General features: G+C 62.8%; 1 protein-coding gene across 2 annotated transcripts in view; it reads left to right on the forward strand.

The window, feature by feature from the left end:
* Positions 1-11,405, forward strand: part of UNC5A (unc-5 netrin receptor A) — a 59,415-nt gene extending 48,010 nt beyond the window's left edge. Inside the window, exons 3-16 of one of the 2 annotated variants that reach the window (XM_031437847.2) lie at positions 1,148-1,291; positions 1,530-1,633; positions 1,792-1,972; positions 2,657-2,824; positions 3,388-3,552; positions 4,529-4,717; positions 4,824-5,126; positions 7,835-7,922; positions 8,171-8,339; positions 8,461-8,694; positions 8,803-8,952; positions 9,037-9,201; positions 9,862-10,040; positions 10,275-11,405. In XM_031437847.2, coding sequence (XP_031293707.1) covers positions 1,148-1,291; positions 1,530-1,633; positions 1,792-1,972; positions 2,657-2,824; positions 3,388-3,552; positions 4,529-4,717; positions 4,824-5,126; positions 7,835-7,922; positions 8,171-8,339; positions 8,461-8,694; positions 8,803-8,952; positions 9,037-9,201; positions 9,862-10,040; positions 10,275-10,440 — 2,405 coding nt within the window. In that variant the 3' untranslated portion in view covers positions 10,441-11,405. The remainder of the gene's footprint in view (positions 1-1,147; positions 1,292-1,529; positions 1,634-1,791; positions 1,973-2,656; positions 2,825-3,387; positions 3,553-4,528; positions 4,718-4,823; positions 5,127-7,834; positions 7,923-8,170; positions 8,340-8,460; positions 8,695-8,802; positions 8,953-9,036; positions 9,202-9,861; positions 10,041-10,274) is intronic. The other variant, XM_031437848.2, reaches the window with a different exon arrangement.
* The last annotated feature ends 5 nt before the right edge of the window (positions 11,406-11,410 follow it).

Raw genomic sequence — 11,410 nt, forward strand, 5'->3', positions numbered from 1 at the left:
GCCTGCATTGCAGGCCTAATTGAATTTCTCTGTTAACAATGGAAACACCAGCCTCTCTCCCTCTTTCTGATAAGCCAATGACCCGAGGGAAATTGGGGTCAGGAGGAGGAGAAATTGGAAACAAACAGTCTTTTCTCACTCCTGGGGACCCTGGTTTTGGCCGAAGGCCAGGGTGCTGGAGGAGGGCTGGTATCCCCCGCCCCATTCTGGGTCCTCAGAGGTCTAAGCCCTCCCCAAATGCCCCTAACCTAGGTTTGGGAGAAGGCGGTGCGGGGGGCGCTGAGTCCATCCTTGAGAGGGATTCCCCCCAAACACAGTCCATTCAGGTAGAGAGAGTTTCCGGAGACTCGTCACAGGCCAGCTTCCCCTCTAGGGGCTGTCCCCTCACCCTTGCCAAAGTTTCTCCCAGTGGGGGTGGGCACCCACGGCAACCCCCACCCCGTGAACCCTGAGCACACTTTGGATTCTGAGCGCCCTGAACGCACTCTGGACTCAGACAGCCCTGCGCAAGTCCCTGCCTCTCTGGGTCTCGGTTTCCTCATCCGTGGAGTGGGAGCGGTACCAACCCAGCAAGTAGACTGGAGAAGACAAGCCGCACATGGGAAGCCCTCGCTAAGCCCCGGGGGTCTATTATCGTGCTACATAATCGCTGTAATTACCTGGTTAATAGCTGTTATTATATTATCACTTGTCAGGACCTACCTACTAACCCCAGGAGGTGAGCCAGATCCCGCCTCACTCTTTTTTACCCCCAGAGGCCCCAGGGCTGGCCTGTCTGCCCCACTCCTTCCGCATGGGGGTCCTTAGAGGCCAGCCCTTTTGCTTGAAGCTCCTCTGTGCCCTGGTCTCTGAAAGAGCTGGAAGCCCCTTTATCGACATTTCTGTAGGTGACTCCAGGGAGGCAGGCCTTGGGTAACAAAGCATAATGAATGGAAGTGCTAAGGACCCACTCCTGACCTTCAGGAGATACAATGGGAACCCCTCCGGGTTCCCTCCAGGCTGGAGGGTTGCCCCTAGCGCCTGACTGCTCCCCTGCTGAGCAGAGGGAGTGGCTGTGGGTGGTGCAGGAACCCGAAGGGCACTGGACAGCGAGGTTCTGTGTGCTAAGCATGACCCCAGCCCTGGCTATCCACCCCTCTGCCCTCAGGACTGCCCGCCATGGAGGTCCGCATCAATGTCTCAAGGCAGCAGGTGGAGAAGGTGTTTGGGCTGGAGGAGTACTGGTGCCAGTGTGTGGCGTGGAGCTCCTCAGGCACCACCAAGAGTCAGAAGGCCTACATCCGCATTGCCTGTGAGTCCAGGGCTGGGCTGTCACCCGGGGAGGAGGTCCCATCAGAAATCCTCAGGTCCTGCCTTGATGGGTAGAGGGAGTGCCTATGGACGCTGCCCAGCCACCCCGATGCCCCTCTGGGCACTTGGTGCTTCCTCCTGCCATGTACCATGGGCCCCAGGGGACCAGGGGACAAGGTCAGCCAGACTGACCTAACATGAGGTACTCCGGCTGGCAAGCACTCTTGTTCTTCCCCCAGATTTACGCAAGAATTTTGAGCAGGAGCCGCTGGCCAAGGAGGTGTCCCTGGAACAGGGCATCGTGCTCCCCTGCCGCCCACCAGAGGGCATCCCCCCAGCCGAGGTGAGAGGGGCTCCAGTGCCACTCCACAGGTGGGCAGTGCTCCCAGGTCCCCGGTCCTGCCGGCCCAGCCCTCTAGGCCGACCCCCTCCAGGGGCTACTTTTGCTCCGGGCAGGGCCAGTGCGGGCAGGCAGTGCAGTGGCATGGCTCCCTCCCCCAGGTGGAGTGGCTCAGGAACGAGGACCTGGTGGACCCATCCCTGGACCCCAACGTGTACATCACGAGGGAGCACAGCCTGGTGGTGCGACAGGCCCGCCTGGCCGACACGGCCAACTACACCTGCGTGGCCAAGAACATTGTAGCGCGTCGCCGCAGTGCCTCGGCGGCCGTCATCGTCTACGGTGGGCCCCAGCGCTGGCGGGGCGGGGGGGCTCCGGGCACGGCCGAGGCACTGGGGGTGCCTTCAGGGGAGCCACGTGTGGCTGGCTCCCTGTGGAGCCAGGACCAGGCAGACCAGACCGTGGCCTGGCTACGAAGGACAGGGAGGGGGCTGCGGTGGCTGTCGGGGAGCCGAGGGGCATGTCTGGGCGGAAGAGGGGGGCAGGCTGGTGATATCTGTGGCTGGACCATCCCTTGGCTTACTTGTGGGCAGGGGGCATTGTGCAGAAGGAGATGAATGGATAGGATGGGAGACTAGGAAAGCACCAGACGGCCCATGCCCCTGTGTCCCCTGTGGGGTGGGAAGTAGCGTGTCCCGGGCACGCCCAGGAGCAGAGAGGGAGGGGGTACGGGAGCAACCCCATGAAAGGCTGGGTCTGGGCTGGAGGAGCGTGGGTGCTGCAGCTCGGGCTGGCTGCCCTGAGCACCTGCAGCACCCACGGGGAGACGGGGCTGTGGAGCGGGTGCAGCCAAGTCCTGGGGGCCGTGGGCACAAGCAGGGCCTCCCCTCCAGGGCTACTTTCTTAGCACAGCTGCAGCCTGCCTGTTTCCAGCTCACAGCCCCTCTGCCCTCCTGCCCAGCTCCTGGGCCAGTGTGTCCGAGGAAGCCCCCGCTCCCTGACCCCAGTCCTTCTCTGTCCGGCCAGTGAACGGTGGGTGGTCGACGTGGACCGAGTGGTCCGTCTGCAGCGCCAGCTGTGGGCGCGGCTGGCAGAAAAGGAGCCGGAGCTGCACCAACCCGGCACCTCTCAACGGGGGCGCCTTCTGTGAGGGGCAGAATGTCCAGAAAACAGCCTGCGCCACCCTGTGCCCAGGTACCAGCGGCCGCCGCCTCCCGCATCGCTCTTCACCACGCCATCTCCGTGCCCACCAGCCTGCTCCCCATGGCTCCATCCCACCCGCCCACGTGCAGGGCCAGGCTCAGTCGGAGGCCAGGAAGGGGTTCAGTGTGATCGGAGGCAGGGCTCGGTCTGTGTCCAGGCTCGGCCTTGGCCGAGGGGCTGAGTCACAGGGTCTGAGGTGCAGTCAGGACGGGTGCAGTCAATGTGGGTCAGGCCCGGCCTAAGGCTGCAGAACCACCTGTGCCTGGGATCAGAGGGTCATCGTGCGACCAAGTGCCCTCACTGCCCCAGGGCCTGGACGGCCCCCTGTGTGGGTAGAGCCAAGCAGGCCCAGCGTCATCGTGCCTCCTGTCATTAGCATGCGTCATCCAGGCCAGCTGGACAGCAGAGGGCTTGCAGACTGGCAGGCCTGGCCCTGGCCCTGGCATTGCACCAGGTCCGGATGCCCGGCAGGGCTGCAGCGGCAGAATGGCCTGGGCTGGCTCCCCGGGCTGACCACGCCGTGTCTTCTCTGTCCGTGTCTGCCCTGCGTCTAGTGGACGGCAGCTGGAGCCCGTGGAGCAAGTGGTCGGCCTGCGGGCTCGACTGCACCCACTGGCGGAGCCGCGAGTGCTCTGACCCTGCGCCCCGCAATGGAGGCGAGGAGTGCCATGGTGCCGACCTGGACACCCGCAACTGTACCAACGACCTCTGCGTGCACAGTGAGTCCTCTCCAGCCTGGAGTCCTCTCGAGTTTGCCAGGATTGGCCCTGCCCTGCCCCAGGAAGGGGGTGCAACCCCCTCTTCAACGCTCAGGACCCTCAGGGGCCCCCCATCCCTAACATACCCAACATGTGCCCACCTGCCCTGAGACATACATTCATTTGGAGGTTTACTGTGCACGCCTAGCCACCCCGGGATCAGCTCGCAAACCCCTCCCCGTCCTCTCCTGCAGTTTTACCTTTGCCCTGTCCCCCAAGTGCACACACGAGTCCTGTGGGGACACCGGGCTTGTGAGGCCTGTTAATTATAAGGCCATAACTAACAATTAAAGATCTCTGTTGGACTTTTTTCTCTAGAACACACCCTCCCCCATTCTTTCAATTAAAAACCTAATTATCTGTGTCAATTCCTTTCTGATGGACATTTCTTCCATTATGCAAAGCCCTTCTAAAATCAATATAGCTTCCTCCAGGCAGTCAATCACTCTCTCCCCAGCTCTGCCCCAGGCCTGGGGGAGGCAGACAAGGGGAAGAGCCCTAAGACCCCTGCTCCTGGCCCAGGGACTCGCCAGGAACCAGACTGGCAGACCACTCTCCCAGGAAGCAGGTCCTCCACTCTGGGGAGCCTAGGAGCTCACCCTCAGCCCCAGCTGCCCCAGAAGAGCAGCCTTAGCCTAGCAGCCCGGCACCAGGGCACCCGAGGAGGCGCTCTTCCTCTCCTCCACTCTTCGTCAGCAGCAACTTCAACCTGAACTGAGCCCCTAAGGGATGCAGTCTGCTCAGTGACACAGCAAGGTGGTGGCAGATTGCAAGGCTGGGATACACACATGCCGACTCCATGCTCCCTCCTGCCAGCATCCCCTGCCCAGCTGGTGCTGACGCCCAAAGAGTAGAGGCCTCATCCTCCTGGGGTGTAGACCGCTGACCTCTCCTTCCCAGCCCCCTGCCCCTCCCAAGGCCGCGCTCTCTCCTGCAGCTGCTTCTGGCCCAGAGGACGTGGCCCTCTACGTGGGCCTCATAGCCGTGGCCGTGTGCCTCCTGCTGCTGCTGCTCGTCCTCATCCTGGTGTACTGCCGCAAGAAGGAGGGACTGGACTCGGACGTGGCTGACTCATCCATCCTCACCTCAGGCTTCCAGCCCGTCAGCATCAAGCCCAGCAAAGCAGGTAGGATGCTCCTGTCGCCAGTACTCAGGCCGGGCCCCCAACCCAAGGGCTGCCCAGACAGGGCTGACCCCAGTGTCACTCTCTGAGTATGTCTCGATCCTTGCAGATAATCCTCATCTGCTCACCATCCAGCCAGACCTCAGCACCACCACCACCACCTACCAGGGCAGTCTGTGTCCCCGGCAGGACGGGCCCAGCCCCAAGTTCCAGCTTACCAACGGGCACCTGCTCAGCCCTCTGGGTGGTGGCCGCCACACGCTGCACCACAGCTCCCCCACCTCCGAGGCCGAGGACTTCGTCTCCCGCCTCTCCACCCAGAACTACTTCCGTTCCCTGCCCCGTGGCACCAGCAACATGGCCTATGGGACCTTCAACTTCCTCGGGGGCCGGCTGATGATCCCTAATACAGGTGGGAAGGACCCCAGCATGCTTGGGGTGCTCTAAGAGGCAAGACCCGCCTGTGTCCCTCCTGGAGGAGGACAGGACAGACCGATGTTCCTTCTGTGCCTCTGAGCCTCACTCCAAAGGCGAAAACCAGCCCAGCAGGGAAAAGGGATAGAGTTCTGGGGAGAATTCAGTTGTGGCTGGCAATGGGGCGGCACTGAGGCCATGGCTGGAGCTGTCTTCTTTCTGCTGCCCAAAGGCACAGAACTACTGTCCATTCACTTACACAGCCAGTCAGCCTGTGTGTGCCGGGCTCTGTGCAGGGCCCTGGGCCCCAAGGAGCTGGGGAGCTAGAGGAGAAATAGCAGAGGGAAAAAATGCCTAAACAGGGGTTCTTCTACCTAACACTTCCAGAAACCCCTGGGACAGGATCTCAGAGATACCTTCACAGAGAATCCATAGATCTTTCCACGGTCGTCTTTTGAGAAACAGCCACAAACTCCTGTGGCTGCCTATTCCTGCCTTGAAATCCTCGATTCCCTTTACTTAGATGACCCCACATGGCCCTGACTTTCTTGTCCTTTTCCAGCTGCCCTTGGTGCCTGCTCCCTAAATGTAGGGATCCCTCAGAGCTCCCTCCCAGCGCCCTCTCCCCAGGCGATCTCGCCCACTCTGTGGCTTTAATCGCCATGTCTGTGCGGATCACTCCCACACCTCCATCCCCAGCTGCAGTTCTCCTGGATGACAGAATTATACACCCAGCTGCCTCCTGGGATGTCTCACAGCACCTCAGATCCCTCGTGCCTAAAACAACACTGTCTCCCACCCTCCCCCAGAACCTCCCGCTTCCCAGCTCGCCCTAACTTAGGGACAGCAGAGTTGAGTTGCTCAGATCAGAAACTGGGGGTCACCTTGACCTCCTGCTCTTCTTCACTTAGCCCCCTCACCTCCACGCCAGCTTCATTTAGACACCAATCCCATCATTCTTTCTCCTCAAATGTTCCTGCATCCTCCTGCTTCTTGCCTTTCCCACCACCTCTCCCGGCCCAGGCCACCACACCTACCTCTCCTCTGGTTCGTGGCCCCAAGAATTCACTCACTGAAGCCAGACTTGATCATGTCCCTTTCTGGGGCTTCTGCTTCCCCCTTCAAAGCCCACGTGGCAGAGTCACAAAGACTCCTCCCCTGCTGGCCAGCTATAGTGGCCTCCCCTCCCATGCACACTTCTCCTGCATGTGGCAACCACAGTGGGCTCCTGTCACCCCAGATACACTGTGCTGCCCTTTGCACACACGGTCTCTCTGCCCCCGTCCACCTTAGCTGCTGCTTCTCCGTCGGGTCTGGCAGCTCTCCCTCTCTGTGCCTCACATCCCCTTGGCGGAGCTGCTAGGAAGATGAGGTGAGATGGTGCGTGGCAAGCTCTTAGAAAGGGCAGGTGCACAGTGGGTCCTCGGTGGCCAGTTGCCCTTCACTGCCTCGGCAGGGCGGGTGGCCGGTGGGCTGCCGCTCCTCCCAGCTCTCCCCCGGCGCCCAGCATCCTTTGCTGCCGTCCACTTGTCTGCCTCCCCGTGGGGCTGAGTGCTTCGTGAGAGCAGGGCTCGTGGTTTTCCCTCACCTGAGTATTCAGCATTAGCATTGCCTGAATGAGTATTCGAGTGAGTGCACCTCTGCCAGAGAGCACTCATGCGTGCATCTCCGGGACTGTCACCAGCACTGACAGCCAGTACCAGGAGGCAGCGCAGGCTAGCGAAGGGAGCAGCAGCTGCAAACACACCACCACCGGCTTCCCTCTCTCTCCCGGGCTGCAGTCGCCAGGAACTGCACCCCACCTCAGAGTTGCCCACTCTGGAGAGCATGAGTATGTTTTCAGACTTGCTGGGATAGCCATAGAATGTCTTTGCCTCTCCCCATCGCGAGCCTCGGAGCCCCCTCCTGTTGTAGGGGCTCCCTGCCCTAAAAGCACAGGAGGTAGGGCAGGGCCTCTTCTTGCCATCCCCAGAGTAACTCCCCAGCCCCCGGCCTCACTGTGTCCCACCTCCGCCTCTTCCCGGCAGCCACCCCTCCCTCAGCAGACACTTTCTGATTCTGCGCCTGAAAGACACTGGGGCAAAAGGTGAATCAATCAGACAGGAGGTCGTGTGTGCAGGGGCACCCAGACCAGAGAGGGCAAGGTCGCCTTAAAGTGGGCAAGGTCGTTAACGGCCCCAGCCCCACCTGCAGAGGGCCACTGCCCAGCCGGGAGCAAAGTCACCAGAAGGGAGGGGCCCACCCAGAGGTGGCCAAGCTGAGGAGGGGAGCTCGAGCAGGCCAGGAGGGTGGGGCACTCAGAACAGCAAGTCTGCCTCACAGGTTAGACCCAGAGGCCAGGGGCCTTAAATGTCAGGCCAAGGGGCCGTACTTTATCCTGGAGGCAGGGAAGGTTTTAAGTGGGTGACAGAGGAGGTAAGTACAGCATACCGCATACCGGGAGGTTCCAGAGTTTTCTGTGCCCAGGCTAACTAGACATGCATCTCTCACCTGAGCTCCTTCAGTCACTCCTGGGGTCACCCTGAGTCAGCTTCATGCCCATGTGGGTGGTTGGCCAGCCTGGCACTCCCGGTGGCACCTCTGCTCCCAGGCCAGGCTGGCATCAGTCAGTCCTCAGAGGGAGGCTCAGGAAGGGGCTGGTGGGGTGGGGTGCTGGGTGTCTTTGCAGCTGTGGTAAGCCCCAGCCCCGCTCCTGCTCTGTCGCAGGCATCAGCCTCCTCATCCCCCCAGACGCCATACCCCGAGGGAAGATCTACGAGGTCTACCTCACGCTGCACAAGCCAGAGGACGTGAGGTGTGGGCGTGGGCCCTGCTGCTGGGACTGGGCGGGTTCTGCTCCTGCCTGCTGTCACCATGACGCCCCTGCCCACCCACTGTCAGGCCTGGTCTGGCCTGGCCCAAGGGAGGGCGGGGGAAGAGCCGCTCCTAAGCTGCACCCAGCTCTGCAGCCCCCAACCCCAGGGTCTGCTGCCCTGCCCGGAGCCGGTTCCCAGGATGGCCCACTGACGCCTTTCCCTCCCCACCCATATTTCCCCACTTGAGGTTGCCCCTAGCCGGCTGTCAGACCCTGCTGAGTCCCATCGTTAGCTGCGGGCCCCCTGGAGTCCTGCTCACCCGGCCTGTCATCCTCGCCATGGACCACTGCGGGGAGCCCAGTCCCGAGAGCTGGAGCCTACGCCTCAAAAAGCAGTCCTGCGAGGGCAGCTGGGAGGTGAGCCCCAAGCCTCCCCACCCCAGCCAGGGGCTCGGAGAGGAGTCTGGCTTCCTGCCTGGCCCTTGAGCCACGCCCCCCACGACTGGCTGCAAGCTGACCCATTAGGCCCTGCCCGCAGGACGTGCTGCACCTGGGCGAGGAGGCGCCCTCCCACCTCTACTACTGCCAGCTGGAGGCCGGCGCCTGCTACGTCTTCACCGAGCAGCTGGGCCGCTTCGCCCTGGTGGGAGAGGCCCTCAGTGTGGCCGCGGCCAAGCGCCTCAAGCTGCTTCTGTTTGCCCCCGTGGCCTGCACCTCCCTCGAGTACAACATCCGGGTCTACTGCCTGCACGACACCCATGACGCACTCAAGGTACCCGGGGAGGCCGCCCGCGAGCGACGACCGCCCTGGCCCCGGGAGGGGGGCGGGAGGGCGGGACCCTCCTGGCCCCCAGGCTTGGCTGACGCTGGGGCCCTGCAGGAGGTGGTGCAGCTGGAGAAGCAGCTGGGCGGACAGCTGATCCAGGAGCCTCGCATCCTGCACTTCAAGGACAGTTACCACAACCTGCGCCTGTCCATCCACGACGTGCCCAGCTCCCTGTGGAAGAGCAAGCTCCTCGTCAGCTACCAGGTGAGGGCACTCAGGGTGCCTGGAGCCGGGCACAGCTGACACGGGCCTGCCTAACGCCGCATCTCTGCACCCCTCCCTCCCCAGGAGGTCCCCTTTTACCACATCTGGAACGGCACGCAGCAGTACCTGCACTGCACCTTCACCTTGGAGCGCATCAGCCCCAGCACCAGCGACCTGGCCTGCAAGGTGTGGGTATGGCAGGTGGAGGGCGACGGGCAGAGCTTCAACGTCAACTTCAACATCACCAAGGTGGGCAGGAGGGCGTGTCAGCACCGCTATGACGTGCTTCCCCGCGGGGCCTATCCTGCCTCCAAACCCACCTCCTCAAAGCCTCTTGGCAGCTTCCTTCGTCTCCTGGGGAGGGAGGCGCAGATGCACGTGTAGGCAGATGCAGAGAGATGCTGTGGGACTTGGGGAGGGGCTTGTGGAGGGTGTGGGAGCAGCAGGAAGGGGAGAGGAGATGGAGCTGGCCTGGGGGCCCTAGACGGCATCCCTGAGGAGGGACTTGTACTGGGCCTGGAAGGATAAGCAAGAATTAGGCAGGCGGCAATAAGGGAACTGAGTGTGGAGGACAGAGGCAGGGGGAAGAGAGCAGTGAGTTCTCAGTAGTCAGCAGAGTTCTGCCAGTCAGCAGAGGCGGGCAGAGGTGACCTAGGGAGGAGTGATGGGAGGAGAAGGAGAATGTCGTCAGAAGGCTCCTCTGCTCGTGGGCTGTGTGTCTGTGAGGCAGGTGGCTGCACTCCTGCGCTCCGGCGGGCAGGGCCCTGGCACTGGGGCTGCCCAGGAAGCACCAGTGCCCATGCTGTCCCCATGCCCTGGGGTGGTTTTTGAGTACTCCCCCACAGGAGGTGGCAGTGGGCCTGGGCTGGGAAAGTTCTAACAGGTACCTCCACCGTTCCCTGCCCCCAGGACACAAGATTTGCTGAGCTGCTGGCCCTGGAGAGTGAAGGGGGGGTCCCAGCCCTAGTGGGCCCCAGTGCCTTCAAGATCCCCTTCCTCATTCGGCAGAAGATCATTACCAGCCTGGACCCACCCTGTAGCCGGGGTGCTGACTGGCGGACTCTGGCCCAGAAACTCCACCTGGACAGGTGGGTGGGTGATGGGCAGGGAGGGGCTAAATCTACCTGCAGTCCAGCCTGGGGAGGTAGGATGTGGCGGGGCGTGTGGACAGGGTGCACCGTGGAGCCTGTGCCCCAGCCACCAGCAGCTGGGGCATCCAGTGCACTTGGCTGAGGGGAGGCCCTGCCCTTGGGTGGTCTGGGAGGGAGGAGGCGGCAGCTGGGTGAAGCCAGGCCCCTGACGGTCTCCCCTCCCTTCCACAGCCATCTCAGCTTCTTTGCCTCCAAGCCCAGCCCCACAGCCATGATCCTCAACCTGTGGGAGGCACGGCACTTCCCCAACGGCAACCTCAGCCAGCTGGCTGCAGCAGTGGCCGGACTGGGCCAGCCGGACGCAGGCCTCTTCACAGTGTCAGAGGCCGAGTGCTGAGGCCGGCCAGGCCCACAACGCCTACACTCTCACCAGCTTTGGTACCCGCCAGGGACAGGCAGCAGCCAGACAGGGCCCTCCCCCCACAGCGGGGTGAGCTGCGTGGACAGGCCCCCTCCTGGCGGAGGCTGTCCCCTGACACTGGCCCTTCAGACCCTGCCCGCACTCCCTCCCCTCCATGGCCTGCCTGGCCAGGCTGGCACTGCCACCTGCTCCGACTCTGCCCTGGCCCCCGGGGCCCAGGGTGGACGTTGCCTGGAGCCCGGGCTGGGCCCAGCCCATCTGTGTGTGTGTGTGTGTGTGTGTGATGCTACCTCTCCTCCTGCCCCAGCCAGGGGGCCGCGCACACACGGGCACGCATGCACACGATGGGCTCGGGACGTGGCCCCAGAGCTCCTGCCTGAGCTGGACCTTATGCAAACACTTCTGTGCCTGCTGGGTAGGGGCACATCCGAGGGGCCCGGCTCCAAGCCTGCAGGACTGAGGGCCACAGCTGAACAGGGGGCAGCCCCTGGATTCAGGCACACAACCACCACAGGGGCATGTGCCCACGCATGTCCCGTGTGCTCTGTCACACACATCCCCCGACACACACATCTCATGCTGTACACCTGGAGGCCGCTCACGTCTCTCACGCCCGGTGTCAGTCCACACCTGCCTCTCACATGCTGCCCTTCTCCCACCCACCCAGGGACACCCGACGGCTCCTCCCTGATCCTCCCCCTGCCCCCCAGCCGAGAGGAGCCCTGCCCAACGGGGCGTGTGAATATGCAATGGGAGTCCCGGGCTGGACAATGGCAAGTGTGCGTGCTGTGGCGTGCCCGCTCCTGGGGCTGGCCGGCGCCCCCGTGAGGGGCCTGTCTTGTGAAGCTCGTGCCCTGACTCTGTCTTAAGTGCATTCGTGCACTTACACTTGGCCTTATGTACACAGCCTTGCCCGGCCGCCGGGGCGCGTAGGGATTTTAGCGGA

The sequence above is a fragment of the Camelus dromedarius genome, chromosome 27 (genome assembly GCF_036321535.1).
Source record: "Camelus dromedarius isolate mCamDro1 chromosome 27, mCamDro1.pat, whole genome shotgun sequence".
Lineage (NCBI taxonomy): Eukaryota > Metazoa > Chordata > Mammalia > Artiodactyla > Camelidae > Camelus > Camelus dromedarius.